Source organism: Chiloscyllium plagiosum, unplaced genomic scaffold (assembly GCF_037043375.1).
Source record: "Chiloscyllium plagiosum isolate Xiang-an unplaced genomic scaffold, Cpla_swu_hap1 HiC_scaffold_46, whole genome shotgun sequence".
Taxonomy (NCBI): Eukaryota; Metazoa; Chordata; class Chondrichthyes; order Orectolobiformes; family Hemiscylliidae; genus Chiloscyllium; species Chiloscyllium plagiosum.
The window spans coordinates 10,786,537-10,806,097 of NW_028270184.1; the positions used below are offsets into that span (position 1 = coordinate 10,786,537).

Consider the following 19,561-nt stretch of genomic DNA (forward strand, 5'->3'; position numbering starts at 1 on the left):
AATTGATTTGGTTTTGTCTGGGGAAACCCGTGTCTCACAAACTTGATAGAGTTTTTTTGCGGGAGTTACCATGGAGATTGAGGGCAGAGCAGTAGATGTTGTTTACTTGGACTTTTAGTAAAGCCTTTCTCAAGGTTCAGTCTGGGAGATGAATTAGTAGAGTTAGGTCGCATGGGATTCTGGGTTGGCTTGCCAATTGGACACCTAATTGGCCCAACAACAAGACGCAGAGACTGGTGAGGGAGGGTTGCTTTTCCGGACTGAAGGTGACGTTCCACAGGGATCGGTTCTGGGTCCTCATATTTGATGAGAATATAGAAGGCCTGGTCAGTAAGTTTGCAGATTAGCAAAACTGGTGGCTTGGTAGGCAGTGAAGAGAATTTCTAAGATTACAAAGAGGTTTAGATCAAGTGGGTCAATGGGCTGAAAAATGGCAGGTGGAGCTCTATCTGGATAATGCACGCTATTGCATTTTGGTACGACAAACAGGCATAGAACATAGAACAATACTGCACAGAACAGGCCCTTCGGCCCACGATGCTGTGCCGAACATTTGCCCTAGCTTAAGCAGCCATCCATGTAACTATCCAATTGCCGCTTAAAGATCACCAAAGATTCTGACTCTGCCACTCCCACAGGCAGCGCATTCCATACCCCCATCACTCTCTGGGTAAAGAACCTACCCCTGCCACCCCCCCCTATACCTTCCACCCTTCACCTTAAATTTATGTCCCCTTGTAACACTCTGTTGTACGCAGGGAAAAAGTCTCTGACTGTCTACTCTATCTATTCCTCTGATCATCTTATAAACCTCTATCAAGTCACCCCTCATCCTTCACTGTTCCGATGAGAAAAGGCCTAGCACTCTCAACCTATCCTCGTACGACCTATTCTCCATTCCAGGCAACATCCTGGTAAATCTCCTCTGCACCCTCTCCAATGCTTTCACATCTTTCCTAAAGTGAGGCGACCAGAACTGCACACAGTACTCCAAATGTGGCCTTACCAAGGTCCTGTACAGCTGCAACATCACCTCACGACTCTTGAATTCAATCCCTCTGCTAATGAACGCTAATACACCAAAGGCCTTCTTACAAGCTCTACACACCTGAGTGGCAACTTTCAAAGATCTATGAACATAGACCCCAAGATCCCTCTGCTCCTCCACCTTACTAAGAACCCTACCATTAACACTGTATCCTGCATAGGGCTTATTCAATTAATGACAGTGCCTTGGGTAGTGTTGTGGAACAGAGGGACCTCGGGGTTCAGGTGTATAATCTTGGACGTTCACATCACATGTAGACAGGATGGTTAAAAAGGTGTTTGGCATGCTAGCCTCAACTGCTCAGTCCTTTGAGTGTAGGAGTTGGGACCTCATGTTGAGGTTGTACAGGTCATTGGTGAGGCCTCGTCTGGAGTTTTGTATGGAGTTCTAGTCGCCCTACTATAGGCAGGATGTTCGTAAGCTGGAGAGGGTTCAGAAGAGATTTACCAGGATGTTGTCAGGTAAGCACATTTTGACTTCTAAAGGGAAGCTGGTTAAGCTGGGACTTTTTTCACTGGAGTACAGCAGATTGAGAGGCGACCTTAATGAGGGGTATAGATAGAGTTAATAATAGTTGCCTTTTTCCCAGGATGGGGGATTTCAAGACTAGAGGATACATTTTTAAGGTGAGAGGAAAGAGAATTTAAAAAGACGTGAGGGGCAAATTGTTTACACAGAGGGTGGTTCATATGTGGAATGAACTTGCTGAGGAAGTGGTGGATGCGGGTGCAGTTACGACATTTTAAGGACATTTGGATAAGGACACGAATAGGATAGGGTTTGGAGGGATTTGGGCCAGGAGCAGGCCGGTGGGACTAGTTTAGATTGGGACTGCGTTCGGCGTGGACTGGTTGGATCGTAGGGTCTGTTTCATTGCTTTAACACTCTATTAGGGAAATTCAGTAGATGTAATATATGTAGGATTCCAACGAAGGCTACATAAATCATAAATCTTGATTCAGAGTGCTAGAGTGGGCACTTACTGGAGTAGCAGGGTAGTAGGAAATAATGCCTCAGCCGAATCGATGTTAGGATCACTGCTCCTGATAATTCACACCCATTGATTTCGACCTGAGGTTTGTGAAAACAATTTCTAAATTTGCGGATGACGACAAATCGAATGGGCGAGTCAGTAGCAAGGACAATTACAGGGAGACATCAGTTCGGAGAATGGTTATGTAAAAAAATAAATGAGTTTCACCAGCAGCTAAGTGGAAGAAAAACAAACACATAAATCACAAGCATAAAAGTAGCAGCATGGGTCAATACGATCATTAAAAACAACACTACAGTTTCTTCCTACGGATAAAGAATTGAAAGATTACACCAAGACGATATTAAGCTTTGCTTAAAGTACGATTGGAATACTGCATAAACTTCAGGTCAACATAGAAAACAAACAGTAATAAAAAACAATTTGAAAGGACAATAGAACGTCTGTATGGAGTTTGCACATTCTCCCTGTGTCTGCATGGGTTTCCTCCGGGTGCTCCGGTTTCCTCCCACAGTCCAGGGATGTGCAGGTTAGGGTGGATTGGCTGTGCTAAATTGTCCCATAGTGCCCAGAGATGTGCAGGTTAGGGTGGATTGGCCGTGCTAAATTGTCCCATAGTCCCCAGGGATGTGCAGGTTAGGGTGGATCGGCCGTGCTAAATTGTCCCATAATGCCCAGGGATGTGCAGGTTAGGGTGGATTAGCTGTGCTAAATTGTCCCATAGTCCCCAGGGATGTGCAGGTTAGGGTGGATCGGCCGTGCTAAATTGTCCCATAGTGCCCAGGGATGTGCAGGTTAGGGTGGATTGGCCGTGCTAAATTGTCCCATAGTGCCCAGAGATGTGCAGGTTAAGGTGGATTGGCCGTGCTAAATTGTCCCATAGTGCCCAGGGAAGTACAGGTTAGGGTGGATTGGCCGTGCTAAATTGTTCCATAGTGCCCAGGGATGTGCAGGTTAGGGTGGGGACTGGCCGTGCTAGGTTGCCCATAGTGTTAGGTGCATTAGTCAGGGGTGAATGTAGAGGAATGGGTCTGGGCAGGTTGCTCTTCGGAGGGTCAATGTGGACTTGTTGGGTCGTAGGGCCTGTTTCCACACTGCAAGTAATCTAATCTGTGAGATTATACTAAAGCAAAAAGGGTCCAGAGTTTTCTTTTATGATTAGAGCACAGAAACAGACCCTACGATCCGACCAGTCCACGCCGAACGCAGTCCCAATCTAAACTAGTCCCACCGGCCTGCTCCTGGCCCATCTCCCTCCAAACCCTTTCCTGTTCGTGTCCTGATCCAAATGTCCTTAAAATGTCGTAACTGTACCCGCATCCACCACTTCCTCAGCAAGTTCATTCCACATATCTAATCTAATCTAATCTAATCTAATATGAACCCACCCTCTGTGTAAAACATTTGCCCCTCACGTCTTTTTAAATTCTCTTTCCTCACTTTCAAAATGTATCCTCTAGTCTTGAAATTCCCCCATCCTGGGAAAAAGGCAACTATTATTAACTCTATCTATACCCCTCATTAAGGTCGCCTCTCAACCTGCTGTGCTCCCAGCTTAACCAGCTTCCCTTTAGAAGTCAAAACTTGCTTACCTGACAACATCCTGGTAAATCTCTTCTGAACCCTCTCCAGCTTACGAACATCCTGCCTATAGCAGGGCGACTAGAACTCCATACAAAACTCCAGACGAGGCCTCACCAGTGTCCTGTACAACCTCAACATGAGGCCAAGTCTTGTTCCTATTTCTTATGATCTTACAGTCTGAAATTTGCTTTTTGCTTCCAGCTGGGGATTACTACTTGAAGCAAAGCTTATATCATCTCTTGTAAAATAAAAAAATAGGATGTGGGTAACTTGGTATTGAAATATCCAATGAACATTTATGACATATCACACATAGCTATCCCACATTCTTCGGCACATCAGTGTCTGGGACAAACATTAAACAACTTGCTTGTAATGAGTAGCCGGTTTCATTTAGCATTAATGCTTCAAGTGGCCCGAGTTACTTTGGAGCCTGAACTCGCTATACTTTAAGGTCATGCATGGTGGCTCACTGGTTAGCACTGCTGCCTCACAGTGCCAGGGACCCAGGTTCGATTCCAGCCTCAGGCAACTATCTGTGTGGAGTTTGCACATTCACCCTGTATCTGTGTGAGTTTGCTCTGGTTTCCTCCCACAATCCAAAGATGTGCAGGTCAGGTGAATTGGTCGTGTTAAATTGCCTATGTTGTTCGTCAGAGGGAAATGGGTCTGGGTGGGTTGTTCTTCGGAGGGTCGGTGTGGACTAGTTGGGTCGAAGGGCCTGTTTCCACACTGTAGGCAATCTAATCTAATGCCGTGATACAGTCATATCATGAGCACATCTCACAGAATAACAGAAGTCTAAAGCGTAGAAACAGGCCCTTCGGCCCAGCTTGTCCGTACCACCCAGTATGCTGACACACCAACCATCGACATGGTGGGAGAGTAACCATGAAGGAAGAGGGGGAGATAAAGGAGACGAAGAGGACGGATCGAGGAAACATGGAAAGCTTCATGAATAAGGGTGGGGGAGAGGAAAATAATTAGATCAAGGTTCAAACTGGCATTTTGCACAATCTCGGATGGCCCAGAATGCTTTAAAACCAACATATGTGTCCTTGTGGAAGCAATACAGCATCCAGTGTTTGCATAGCATGATCCCACAAGTTGCATGGTAAAACCATTTGCTGTACTGGGATTGCAGACATGGGAAAGGGGTTTGGTTCCATTGGGGATTGTGTACAATGGGAGTGAATGGGAAGGGGTTATGGGTTCACTGGAATTGTGTAGAATGGGAGTGAATGGGAAGGGGTTATGGGTTCACTGGGATTGTGTACAATGGGAGTGAATGGGAAAGGGGTCTGGATCCATTGGGGTTGTGTACAATGGGAGTGAATGGGAAGGGGTTTGGGTCCATTGGGATTATGTACAATGGGAGTGAATGGGAAAGGGGTCTGGATCCATTGGGGTTGTGTACAATGGGAGTGAATGGGAAGGGGTTTGGTTCCATTGGGATTGTGTACAATGGGAGTGAATGGAAAAGGGGTTTGGTTCCATTGGGATTGTGTACAATGGGAGTGAATGGGAAGGGGCTATGGGTTCACTGGGATTGTGTACATTGGGAGTGAATGGGAAAGGGGTGTGGGTCCATTGGGATTGTGTACAATGGGAGTGAATGGGAAGGGGCTATGGGTTCACTGGGATTGTGTACATTGGGAGTGAATGGGAAAGGGGTGTGGGTCCATTGGGATTGTGTACAATGGGAGTGAATGGGAAAGGGGTCTGGATCCATTGGGATTGTGTACAATGGGAGTGAATGGAAAAGGGGTTTGGTTCCATTGGGATTGTGTACAATGGGAGTGAATGGGAAGGGGTTTGGATCCATTGGGATTGTGTACAATGGGGTGAATGGGAAGGGGTTTGAGTTCATTGGGATTGTGTACAATGGGAGTAAATGGGAAAGGGGTTTGGATCCATTGGGGCTGTGTACAATGGGAGTGAATGGGAAGGGGTTTGGATCCATTGGGATTGTGTACAATGGGAGTGAATGGGAAGGGGTTTGGATCCATTGGGATTGTGTACAATGGGAGTGAATGGGAAGGGATTTGGATCCATTGGGATTGTGTACAATGGGAGTGAATGGGAAGGGGTTTGGATCCATTGGGATTGTGTACAATGGGAGTGAATGGGAAGGGGTTTGGATCCATTGGGATTGTGTACAATGGGAGTGAATGGGAAGGGGTTTGGGTTCACTGGGATTGTGTACAATGGGAGTGAATGGGAAGGGGTTTAGATCCATTGCGATTGTGTACAATGGGAGTGAATGGGAAGGGGATTAGGTCCATTGGGGGTTGAGTACAATGGGGTGAATGGGAAGGGGTTTGGGTCCATTGGGGATTGTGTACAATGGGAGTGAATGGGAAGGGGTGTGGGTCCATTGGGATTGTGTTCAATGGGAGTGAATGGGAAGGGGTTTGGATCCATTGCGATTGTGTACAATGGGAGTGAATGGGAAGGGGTTTGGGTCCATTGGGATTGTGTACAGTGGGAGTGAATGGGAAGGGGTTTGGGTCCATTGGGAGTGTGTACAGTGGGAGTGAATGGGAAGGGGTTTGGATCCATTGGGATTGTGTACAATGGAAGTGAATGGGAAGGGGTTTGGTTCCATTGGGATTGTGTACAATGGGAGTGAATGGGAAGGGGTTTAGATCCATTGCGATTGTGTACAATGGGAGTGAATGGTAAGGGGATTAGGTCCATTGGGGGTTGAGTACAATGGGATGAATGGGAAGGGGTTTGGGTCCATTGGGGATTGTGTACAATGGGAGTGAATGGGAAGGGGTTTGGATCCATTGGGACTGTGTACAATGGGAGTGAATGGGAAGGGGTTTGGGTCCATTGGGACTGTGTACAATGGGAGTGAATGGGAAGGGGTTTGGGTCCACTGGGATTGTGTACAATGGGAGTGAATGGGAAGGGGTTATGGGTCCACTGGGATTGTATACAATGGGAGTGAATGGGAAGGAGTTATGGGTTCACTGGGATTGTGTACAATGGGAGTGAATGGGAAGGGGTTATGGGTTCACTGGGATTGTGTACAGTGGGAGGAAATGGGAAGTGGTTATAAGTTCACTGGGATTGTGTACAATGGGAGTGAATGGGAAGGGGTTATGGGTTCACTGGGATTGTGTACAATGGGAGTGAATGGGAAGGGGTTTGGGTCCATTGGGATTGTGTACAATGGGAGTGAATGAGAAGGGGTTTGGTCCCACTGGGATTGTGTAGAATAGGAATGAATGGGAAGGGGCTATGGGTTCACTGGGATTGTGTACAATGGGAGTGAATGGGAAGGGGTTTGGGTCCATTGGGATTGTGTACAATGGGAGTGAATGGGAAGGGGTTTGGTCCCACTGGGATTGTGTACAATAGGAATGAATGGGAAGGGGCTATGGGTTCACTGGGATTGTGTACAAAGAGAGTGAATTGGAAAGGAGTTTGGGTCCATTGGGATTGTGTACAATGGGAGTGAATGAGAATGGGTTATAGGTTCACTGGGATTATGTACAATGGGAGTGAATGGGAAGGGGTTTGGGTCCATTGGGATTGTGAACAATGGGAGTGAATCGGAAAGGGTTTGGGTCCATTGGGATTCTGCATACAAAGTATGAAAGTGTATCATTGGGTGCAGTTCTCTCTGAGTCGCTGGCTACCTATCAGGGTCCTGGGACTGCGTTCACCAGTTGTTGGTTCTGCAGTAGTTAATAGCCTCGGATACACTGCTGCTGTTCCAGCTGTCAGCTCAATGCAGGAGATGGTTTTCCTGCTTGTCAGCCTCTGTTAGATAGATGTGCAGTGATACCTTGGGGTCACTGTGTGTCACTGCAGTGTGAAGAGACAAAGGCCAGACGTGTCTTCCACACACTTTCCATTCTCAAACACCAAGCCCAAAGGCGTGCCTGACAGACACATTCTTGCCTGTCCCGTGCTATTTCCTTACACCTGCAGCTCTGCTTTCCCTTCCCCCACTCCTACGGCTACATCTCTCTTCTGACTTGCCAACACATGCCCCATTTCTGACACTTGGACTTGGAGTTGCCCAATGTGGGTCAGTCTAATCTGTTATGCCGACTATGTCCAGACAGGCAACCTGGGCACAGTACCTGAGCATGTCTACTGAGGGAGTGCCGCACTGTCGGAGGGTCAGTACTGAGGGAGTGCCGCACTGTCGGAGGGTCAGTACTGAGGGAATGCCACACTGTCGGAGAGTCAGTACTGAGGGAGCGCGGCACTGTCAGAGGGTCAGTACTGAGGGAATGCCACACTGTCGGAGAGTCAGTACTGAGGGAGCGCCGCACTGTCAGAGGGTCAGTACTGAGGGAATGCCACACTGTCGGAGGGTCAGTACTGAGGGAATGCCACACTGTCGGAGGTTCAGTACTGAGGGAGCGCCGCACTGTCGGAGGGTCAGTACTGAGGGAGTGCCGCACTGTCAGAGGGTCAGCACTGAGGGAATGCCACACTGTCGGAGGGTCAGTACTGAGGGAGCGCCGCACTGTCAGAGGGTCAGTACTGAGGGAGCGCCGCACTGTCGGAGGGTCAGTTCTGAGGGAGTGCCGCACTGTCAGAGGGTCAGTGCTGAGGGAGTGCCACACTGTCGGAGAGTCAGTACTGAGGGAGTGCCGCACTGTCGGAGGGTCAGTACTCAGGGAGTGCCGCACTGTCGGAGGGTCAGTACTGAGGGAGTGCCACACTGTCGGAGGGTCAGTACTGAGGGAGCGCCGCACTGTCAGAGGGTCAGCACTGAGGGAGTGCCGCACTGTCAGAGGGTCAGTACTGAGGGAATGCCACACTGTCGGAGAGTCAGTACTGAGGGAGCGCCGCACTGTCAGAGGGTCAGTACTGAGGGAGTGCCGCACTGTCAGAGGGTCAGTACTGAGGGAGTGCCGCACTGTCAGAGGGTCAGTACTGAGGGAATGCCACACTGTCGGAGGGTCAGTACTGAGGGAGCGCCGCACTGTCGGAGGGTCAGTTCTGAGGGAGTGCCGCACTGTCAGAGGGTCAGTGCTGAGGGAGTGCCACACTGTCGGAGAGTCAGTACTGAGGGAGTGCCGCACTGTCGGAGGGTCAGTTCTGAGGGAGTACCAGACTGTTGGAGGGTCAGTACTGAAGGAGTGCCACACTGTCAGAGGGTCAGGACTGAGGGAGTGCAGCACTGTCGGAGGGTCAGGACTGAGGGAGTGCAGCACTGTCGGAGGGTCTGTACTGAGGGAGTGCCGCACTGTCGGAGGGTCTGTACTGAGGGAGTGCCGCACTGTCGGAGGGTCTGTACTGAGGGAGTGCCGCAGTGTCGGAGGGTCAGTGCTGAGGGAGTGCTGCACTGTCGGAGGGTCAGTACTGAGGGAGTGCTGCACTGATAGAGGGTCAATACTGAGGGAGTGCCGCACTGTCGGAGGGTCAGTACTGAGGGAGTGCCGCACTGTTGGGGGGTCAGTACTGAGGGAGTGCTGCACTGTCAGAGGGTCAGTACTGAGGGAGTGTTGCACTGTTGGACGGTCAGTGCTGAGGGAGCGCCGCACTGTCAGAGGGTCAGTACTGAGGGAGTGCCGCACTGTCGGCTGGTCAGTACTGAGGGAGTGCCGCACTGTCAGATGGTCAGTACTGAGGGAGTGCCGCACTGTCGGAGGGTCAGTACTGAGGGAGTGCCGCACTGTCGGAGGGTCAGTACTGAGGGAGTGCTGCACTGTCGGAGGGTCAGTACTGAGGGAGTGCTGCACTGTCAGAGGGTCAGTACTGAGGGAGTGCCGCACTGTCAGAGGGTCAGTACTGAGGGAGTGCCGCAGTGTCGGAGGGTCAGTACTGAGGGAGCGCCGCACTGTCGGAGGGTCAGTACTGAGGGAGTGCCGCACTGTTTGGGGGTCAGTACTGAGGGAGTGCTGCACTGTCAGAGGGTCAGTATTGAGGGAGTGCTGCACTGTCAGAGGGTCAGTGCTGAGGGGGTGACCGCACTGTTGGAGGGTCAGTACTGAGGGAGTGCTGTACTGTCAGAGGGTCAGTATTGAGGGAGTGCTGCACTGTCGGAGGGTCACTACTGTGGGAATGCCGCACTGTCGGAGGGTCAGTACTGAGAGAGCGCCGCACAGTCGGAGGGTCAGTTCTGAGGGAGTGCCGCACTGTCAGAGGGTCAGTGCTGAGGGAGTGCCACACTGTCGGAGAGTCAGTACTGAGGGAGTGCCGCACTGTCGGAGGGTCAGTTCTGAGGGAGTACCAGACTGTCGGAGGGTCAGTACTGAGGGAGTGCCGCACTGTCGGAGGGTCAGTACTGAGGGAGTGCCACACTGTCGGAGGGTCAGTACTGAGGGAGCGCCGCACTGTCAGAGGGTCAGTACTGAGGGAGTGCCGCACTGTCAGAGGGTCAGTACTGAGGGAATGCCACACTGTCGGAGAGTCAGTACTGAGGGAGCGCCGCACTGTCAGAGGGTCAGCACTGAGGGAGTGCCGCACTGTCAGAGGGTCAGTACTGAGGGAATGCCACACTGTCGGAGAGTCAGTACTGAGGGAGCGCCGCACTGTCGGAGGGTCAGCACTGAGGGAGTGCCGCACTGTTTGGGGGTCAGTACTGAGGGAGTGCTGCACTGTCAGAGGGTCAGTACTGAGGGAATGCCACACTGTCGGAGGGTCAGTACTGAGGGAGCACCGCACTGTCGGAGGGTCAGTACTGAGGGAGTGCCACACTGTTTGGGGGTCAGTACTGAGGGAGTGCTGCACTGTCAGAGGGTCAGTATTGAGGGAGTGCTGCACTGTCAGAGGGTCAGTATTGAGGGAGTGCTGCACTGTCAGAGGGTCAGTGCTGAGGGAGCGCCGCACTGTCGGAGGGTCAGTACTGAGGGAGTGCCGCACTGTCGGAGAGTCAGTGCTGAGGAGTGCCGCACTGTCGGAGGGTCAGTACTGAGGGAGCGCCGCACTGTCAGAGAGTCAGTACTGAGGGAGTGCCGCACTGTCGGAGGGTCAGTACTGAGGGAGTGCCGCACTGTCAGAGGGTCAGTACTGAGGGAGTGCCGCACTGTCGGAGGGTCAGTACTGAGGGAGTGCCGCACTGTCGGAGAGTCAGTGCTGAGGAGTGCCGCACTGTCGGAGGGTCAGTACTGAGGGAGCGCCGCACTGTCGGAGAGTCAGTACTGAGGGAGTGCCGCACTGTCGGAGGGTCAGTACTGAGGGAGCGCCGCACTGTCGGAGAGTCAGTACTGAGGGAGTGCCGCACTGTCGGAGGGTCAGTACTGAGGGAGTGCCGCACTGTCAGAGGGTCAGTCCAGCACTAACTTTCTCTCTCCGTCTGCCCCTCCTCTTTTTCTTGTCTCTCACACTACCCCCCCACCACTTTAACTGCTTCTCTCTCGCCCTCACTTTCTGTCACTTCCTCCCATTCTCTCCGTTTTTCCCTCCCACACCCTCTCTCTGTGGCATCCTTCCTCGTTCTTTTCCTCAGTCTCCCTTGGCCTGTTTTTTCCTTTGTCTCTGATTATTTCTGCCACCTCATTCTTCTCTGCCTCGCCCGGTCTCATGGGCTTTGCCTTGCTTTCATGATCTGTCTATTCCCCTCCCTCTCACCATCCAAACTGTGAACCTTGAAATGGGAGGATATAAAATGCCTGCTCCTGGCCCATATCCCTCCAAACCCTTTCCTATTCATGTCCTTATCCAAATGTCTTTTAAACGTTGTAACTGTTCCCGCATCCACCACTTCCTCAGGAACGTCATTCCACACACGAACCACCCTCTGTGTAAAAAAAAAAATATTGCCCCTCATATCTTTTTTAAAATCTCTCCGCTCTCACCAAAGCTGCCCGCGAGTCTTAAAATCCCGTGCCCTCGGGAAAGAGACAGCTCCCATCGACCCTATCCATACCCATCGTTGTTTTATACACCTCAATCAGGCCGCCACTGACGGTCCCACCTCAGGGTCGATGAAGCTGGAAAATGCGCAGCGGGTCAGCCAGCATCCGAGGAGCAGGAGAGTGAACAATTCAGACAGGACTCTACTTCGGTCCTGATGAGGAGTTTTTCCCCGAAACGTCGACTCTCCTGCTCCTCGGATGCTGCCTAACCCGCTGTGCATTTTCCAACGCCACGTTTTTCTCGACTCTGACTCCTCCGGGATTACCCGCTGTCTCCTGGCTGCACCGTCTCAGGGAGAAAGGTACAGATTCTCAAGAAGAAATTCTTCGGGAATAAATTAAACAAAAGTGCAACCCCCCCGATTAGATTAGATTCCCTACCCGTATGGAAACAGGCCATTCGGCCCAACAAATCCACACCGACCCTCCGAGGACCAACCAACCCAGACCCATTCCCCCACCTTATATTTACCCCTGACTATAGTACCTAATGAGCAATGGCCAGTCCACCCTAACCTGCACATCCCTGGGCACTATGAGACAATTTAGCATGGCCAATCCACCCTAACCTGCACACCCCTGGGCACTATGGGACAATTTAGCACAGCCAATCCACCCTAACCTGCACATCCCTGGACACTATGGGACAATTTAGCATGGCCAATCCACCCTAACCTGCACACCCCTGGGCACTATGGGACAATTTAGCACAGCCAATCCACCCTAACCTGCACATCCCTGGACACTATGGGACAATTTAGCATGGCCAATCCACCCTAACCTGCACATCCCTGGGCACTATGGGACAATTTAGCACAGCCAATCCACCCTAACCTGCACATCCCTGGGCACTATGGGACAATTTAGCACAGCCAATCCACCCTAACCTGCACATCCCTGGGCACTATGGGACAATTTAGCATGGCCAATCCACCCTAACCTGCACATCCCTGGGCACTATGGGACAATTTAGCATGGCCAATCCACCCTAACCTGCACATCCCTGGGCACTATGGGACAATTTAGCACAGCCAATCCACCCTAACCTGCACATCCCTGGGCACTATGGGACAATTTAGCACAGCCAATCCACCCTAACCTGCACATCCCTGGGCACTATGGGACAATTTAGCATGGCCAATCCACCCTAACCTGCACATCCCTGGGCACTATGGGACAATTTAGCACAGCCAATCCACCCTAACCTGCACATCCCTGGGCACTATGGGACAATTTAGCATGGCCAATCCACCCTAACCTGCACATCCCTGGACACTATGGGACAATTTAGCACGGCCAATCCACCCTAACCTGCACATCCCTGGGCACTATGGGACAATTTAGCACAGCCAATCCACCCTAACCTGCACATCCCTGGGCACTATGGGACAATTTAGCACAGCCAATCCACCCTAACCTGCACATCCCTGGGCACTATGGGACAATTTAGCATGGCCAATCCACCCTAACCTGCACATCCCTGGACACTATGGGACAATTTAGCATGGCCAATCCACCCTAACCTGCACATCCCTGGGCACTATGGGACAATTTAGCATGGCCAATCCACCCTAACCTAAACATCTTTGGACTGTGGGAGGAAACCCACGCAGACATGGGGAGAATGTGCAAACTCCACACAGACAGTCGCCCGAGGCTGGGATCGAACCTGGGTCCCTGGCGCTGTGAGGCAGCAGCGCTAACCCACTGAGCCACTGTGTCTCCTGGTTCCCATCGTCTCACCAGTGTCGGCCATTCCTTCAGCTGCCTGGCGGAGGGTTCTGGGCTCCGGAATCTCCTGCTTAAACCTGTCACGCTAACCCCACCTGACCTTGCTTTCAGAGGCTCTTTTAAACTAACCTTTTTCGTCCCAGCCATCGGGTCACCCAAGTCCTGTCCTGCCATTTGTGGCTGTTGCTCCTGCCTTGGGTGGGGCGCGAAGCTTATGGGCGCTACGTGAATGCAGTTGTGGCACGAGCTTGCACAAAAGGAGAGGGCCGTCTTCTCCACAGGACTCCGGTGACTCCTCCATGTGATTCCCCTCCCCCCAGGCCCACTCCGTCTCAGCCCTTTGCGGAAGTGGGCATTGTCCCGAGATTCGGCGACACATGTTGAAGCTTCTCATTTGGTGAAGGTCAGGACACAATCGCAAGAATGCCAAATCCCCAACGGAACAATAATTTACAGAGCTCCAAAGTATTCCTGCATTGGAACTCTGTAAATTGTTGTTCCCTTTGGGATTTGGCATTCTTGCGATAGTGTCCTGACCTTGGACGAGGTCACTCAGCCCACCTAGTCTGCTCTGCTGTTCAAGTATCTCCTGGGATAATCGGTGACTTGCCCCACGCTATCTCCTCTTGCCCCGGTCTCTCTGGGAAACGATCAAGTCTTGCTTCGGATGTTTTGGTGATTGATCTCGCACAGCCCTCTGCGTGAGGGAATTTCAAATTGCTTAAATATTCCCAGACCCCACAACGCAGGACAGTAATTCCGCCCTCTTTATGTTTCCTGTTTCAGCTGGTGCTTCCAGAATATTCCATCCACGGCCTGTTCTGTGTCATGTTCATGTGTGCGGGGGAGTGGGTGACCCTCGGACTGAACATCCCGCTGCTCTTTTATCATCTATGGAGGTAGGTCACTGGAGACAGGTGAAGGATCCACTGTCAATGGCATGTTCACCCACAGCCACTACCCGCTTTGGCACAGGACACTGGTCATCACGGTGTCCATATGCCACACTTAGCTGTGGATGTAGGTTTGCTCGCTGAGCTGGAAGGTTCGTACAAAACACGCACGAGAATTCCTCGTAGCATGGCATTCCAGCCGGAACTCTATCAACAAACACATTGACTTGGATCCCATTTACCACCCCCCCCCCTGAGAAAACGAACAGGAAGTGACATCACCACAGGAAATGACGCCACCAATCCAAGGAAATCTTAACACATAAATAGAAAGTGGGCTACATCACCGGCGCTTCATCTGGAGGCTCACTGATGATGTTGCCTAGTATGGTGATGAAACGTCTGAAAACGAACCTTCCAGCTCAGCGAGCAAACCTGCATCCAGAACCTCAACCTGAGCTACAAAACTTCTCAAAACTAGCTAACACTTAGCTGTCTCGACACAGTCCCCCATCGAACACTCCCCAGGACAGGGATAACACAGGGTTAGATACAGAGTAAAGCTCCCTCTACACTGTCCCCCATCAAACACTCCCAGGACACGGGACAGCACGGGGTTAGATACAGAGTAAAGCTCCCTCTACACTGTCCCCCATCAAACACTCCCCAGGTCAGGGGACAACACTGGGTTAGATACAGAGTAAAGCTCCCTCTACACTGTTTCCTCATCAAACACTCGCAGGACAGGGGACAGCACGGGGTTAGATACAGAGTAAAGCTCCCTCTGCACTGTCCCCCATCAAACACTCCCAGGACAGAGACAATACAGGGTTAGATACAGAGTAAAGCTCCCTCTACACTGTCCCCCATCAAACACTCCCCAGGACAGGGACAGCACGGGGTTAGATACAGAGTAAATCTCCTTCTACACTGTCCCCCATCAAACACTCCCCAGGACAGGGACAGCACGGGGTTAGATACAGAGTACAGCTCCCTCTACACTGTCCCCCATCAAACACTCCCCAGGACAGGGACAGCACGGGGTTAGATACAGAGTAAAGCTCCCTCTACACTGTCCCCCATCAAACACTCCCCAGGTCAGGGGACAACACGGGGTTAGATACAGAGTAAAGCTCCCTCTACACTGGCACTGTCAGATGTTTGGGATGTGGAAATCCTATCCAGTGTGTCTTGAGCTTACAGAAGCCTGTCCTTGTTTGAATCTGAATGGAAAGCAATGGTGGAGGGGTCACAGTGCTCTGGGATCGGATATGCTGTGATCTTGTGGGGTTAAAGGTACCCCCCCCCCCCCCCCCCCCCCCCACCCCCATGGGATTCAGGACATTGAGGCAGCGTCACCTGTGGGTGTGTTGTGTCTGTGTTGGTGGTGATAATTTGGTTTGGTGAATTGTGGTTAACTCTGCCTGTTGTTTGCCTGTTTTCCTGTTCGCTTGACTGTCTTTCTGGTCCATTGTACGGCTGCTTGTCTGTCTCTGTGTCTGTCCGTTTGCCTGTCTGCCTTCCTGTCTCTGTGCCTGACTGACTGTCTGTTTGGCTGCCTATCTGTCTCTGTTTATCTGCCTGTTTGTCTGTCTGCTCCTGTGCCTGTCTGCCTGTGTCTATTCCTGCCTGTCTGCCTCCATGCTTACCTGCTTGTCTGTCTGTCCACTTGTCTATTCACCTGACTGACTGCTGGTGTCTGTCCGCCTATCTGTATGTCTGTCTGCTTGTTCATGCCTGCCTGTCTGTGTTGTGTGTGTCTGCCTCTGTGTGTGTGTGTGTGTGTGTGTGTCTGCCTGTATGTGTGTGTGTGTGTCTGCCTCTGTGTGTGTGTGTGTGTGCGTGTGCACCTGTGTGTGTGTGTCTGCCTGTATGTGTGTGTGTCTGCCTCTGTGTGTGTGTGTGTGTGTCTGCCTGTATGTGTGTGTGTCTGCCTGTATGTGTATGCCTGCCTGTGTGTCCATCTGTCTGAGTGTGTGTCTGTCCGCCTGTCTGCCTGTTCCTGCAGATACTTCCACCGTCCGGCTGATGGCTCTGAGTTGCTGTATGACCCAGCCTCAGTAATGAGTGCCGAGATCCTGAACTACTACCAGAAGGAATCGTGGTGCAAACTCTGCTTCTATCTCATCTCCTTCTTCTACTACCTGTACAGGTAAGAGCAAGAGGCCCACTGTTCCTGAGAGCGAGCCAGAGAATGGAGAACACGTAGATAGACATTGTCAAGGGGGGATGAAAGGGAAATGACACAGTATCAGGAGCTGAGGGAGGGATGAGGAGAGGTTTACTCTCCCCTCGCTGTGCAGTATCTGTCTCTCTCTCTAGCTCTCTTTGTCTCTTGCGCTCTCTGTCTCGCTTTGTTTCTCTCTGTCTTAGTCTCTGTCTGTCTCGTCTCTCTCTCTCTGTTTCAGCCTCTGTCTGTCTCTCTCTCAGTCTCTCTGTCTCAGTCTCTCTGTCTGTCTGTCTGTCTCTCTCTGTCTCAGTCTCTCTGTCTGTCTGTCTCTCTCTGTCTCAGTCTCTCTGTCTGTCTGTCTCTCTCTCTCTGTCTTGGTCTCTCTATCTGTCTGTCCCTGTCTCAGTCGCTCTTCTGTCTCTCTCTCTCTGTCTCAGTCTCTCTGTCTGTCTCTCTCTGTCTCAGTCTCTCTGTCTGTCTGTCTGTCTCTCTCTGTCTCAATCTCTGTCTGTGTCTCTGTCTCAGTCTCTTTGTCTCAGTGTCTCTGTCTGTCTGTCTGTCTCTGTCTCAGTCTGTCTGTCTGTCTGTCTGTCTGTCTCTGTCTCAGTCACTCTGTCTGTCTCTCTCTCTCTCTCTGTCTCAGTCTCTCTGTCTGTCTGTCTCTGTCTCAGTCGCTCTGTCTGTCTCTCTCTCTCTCTGTCTCAGTCTCTCTGTCTGTCTGTCTGTCTCTGTCTCAGTCTCTCTGTCTGTCTCAGTCTCTCTGTCTGTCTGTCTCTGTCTCAGTCTCTCTCTGTCTCAGTCTCTCTGTCTGTCTGTCTGTCTGTCTCTGTCTCAGTCGCTCTGTCTGTCTCTCTCTCTCTCTCTGTCTCAGTCTCTCTGTCTGTCTCTCTCTTGTGTCTCTTGTGTCTCTTACTCTCTCTGTCTCTCTGTTTCTCTTTCCATGTCTCACACTCTCTCTGTTTCTCTCCATCCCTCTCTGTCTCTGTCTGTTTTCCAAGGACCTCCTGAGCCTGTAGGAATTCTGGGTAGCCCTGATTTAATCCTTGAACCGGGAGGCTTTTGTGAGCAGAGAAGTAAATGGGTCCCAATGGGATCAATAAGGAGCCACTTTGACAGGTTAGCAGCGACAGCTGAGATCCCTCATCTATCCCTTCCACCTTCCCACTTCATTGTGGGAATGTTGCCATCACCTGACACAGAGTCTGTCCCACCATTCTGTGGGACCATGTATCTCTCTGCAATAGTACGGAATTCCACTGTGACAGTATGGAATAGATTCCTTACGGCAACTCAACTAATTTCAATGGATTCTGCCTTCGATGTGTATCAGTGTGCGTATGTATCAGTGTGCGTATGTATCAGTGTGTGTGTATATCAGTGTGTGTGTGTATCAGTGTGTGTGTGTATCAGTGTGTGTGTATCAGTATGCGTATGTATCAGTGTGTGTGTATCAGTGTGTGTGTGTGTATCAGTGTGTGTGTGTATCAATGTGTGTGTGTATCAGTATGCGTATGTATCAGTGTGTGTGTGTATCAGTGTGTGTGTGTATCAGTATGCGTATGTATCAGTGTGTGTATGTATCAGTGTGTGTGTATCAGTATGCGTGTGTATCAGTGTGTGTGTATCAGTATGCGTGTGTATCAGTGTGTGTATGTATCAGTGTGTGTGTATCAGTATGCGTATGTATCAGTGTGTGTGTATCAGTGTGTGTGTGTATCAGTGTGTGTGTGTATCAGTGTGCGTGTGTATCAGTATGCGTATGTATCAGTGTGTGTGTGTATCAGTGTGTGTGTGTATCAGTATGCGTATGTATCAGTGTGTGAATGTATCAGTGTGTGTCTCTGTGTGTGTATCAGTGTGCGTGTGTATCAGTGTGCGTGTGTCAGTGTGTGTGTATCAGTGTGTGTATGTATCAGTGTGTGTGTCTCTGTGTGTGTATCAGTGTGCGTGTGTATCAGTGTGTGTATCAGTGTGTGTATGTATCAGTGTGTGTGTCTCTGTGTGTGTATCAGTGTGTGTATGTATCAGTGTGTGTGTGTATCAGTGTGTGTGTATATCAAAAGTGTGTGTGTGTATCTGTGTGTGTATCAGTGTGTGTGTATCAGTGTGTGTATGTATCAGTGTGTGTGTCTCTGTGTGTGTATCAGTGCGCGTGTGTATCAGTGTGCGTGTGTATCAGTGTGTGTAACAGTGTGTGTGTGTGTATCAGTGTGTGTATGTATCAGTGTGTGTGTCTCTGTGTGTGTATCAGTGTGCGTGTGTATCAGTGTGCGTGTGTATCAGTGTGCGTATATATCAGTGTGCGTATATATCAGTGTGCGTATATATCAGTGTGCGTATGTATCAGTGTGCGTATGTATCAGTGTGCGTGTGTATCAGTGTGTGTGTGTGTATCAGTGTGCATATGTATCAGTGTGTGTGTATCAGTGTGTGTGTCTCTGTGTGTGTATCAGTGTGTGTGTCTCTGTGTGTGTATCAGTGTGTGTGTATCAGTGTGCATATGTATCAGTGTATGTATGTATCAGTGTGTGTGTGTGTATCTGTGTGTGTGTATCAGTGTGTGTGTATCAGTGTGCGTATTTATCAGTGTGTGTGTCTCTGTGTGTGTATCAGTGTGTGTATGTATCAGTGTGTGTCTCTGTGTGTGTATCAGTGTGTGTGTATCACTGCGTGTGTATCAGTGTGTGTGTATCAGTGTGAGTGTGTGTGTATCAGTGTGAATATGTATCTGTGTGTGTATCAGTGTGTGTGTATCAGTGTGTGTATGTATCAGTACGTGTGTATCAGTGTGCGTGTGTATCAATGTGCGTGTGTATCTGTGTGTGTGTGTATCAGTGTGTGTGCGTATCAGTGTGTGTATCAGTGTGTGTGTATCAGTGTGCTTGTGTATCAGTGTGTGTATGTATCAGTGTGTGTGTGTGTATCAGTGTGCATATGTATCAGTGTGTGTGTATCAGTGTGTGTGTCTCTGTGTGTGTATCAGTGTGTGTGTATCAGTGTGCATATGTATCAGTGTATGTATTTATCAGTGTGTGTGTGTATCAGTGTGTGTGTGTATCAGTGTGTGTGTGTGTATCAGTGTGCATATGTATCAGTGTGTGTGTATCAGTGTGTGTGTCTCTGTGTGTGTATCAGTGTGTGTGTCTCTGTGTGTGTATCAGTGTGTGTGTATCAGTGTGCATATGTATCAGTGTATGTATGTATCAGTGTGTGTGTGTGTATCTGTGTGTGTGTATCAGTGTGTGTGTATCAGTGTGCGTATTTATCAGTGTGTGTGTCTCTGTGTGTGTATCAGTGTGTGTATGTATC

The 19,561-nt window shown here is 50.4% G+C and overlaps 1 protein-coding gene across 1 annotated transcript in view; it reads left to right on the forward strand.

The window, feature by feature from the left end:
* cnih2 (cornichon family AMPA receptor auxiliary protein 2) overlaps positions 1 to 19,561 on the forward strand; it is a 262,300-nt gene that overhangs the window by 198,809 nt on the left and 43,930 nt on the right. Inside the window, exons 4-5 of the mRNA XM_087983841.1 lie at positions 13,976 to 14,088; positions 16,091 to 16,234. Of these exons, the coding sequence (XP_087839967.1) occupies positions 13,976 to 14,088; positions 16,091 to 16,234 (257 nt within the window). The remainder of the gene's footprint in view (positions 1 to 13,975; positions 14,089 to 16,090; positions 16,235 to 19,561) is intronic.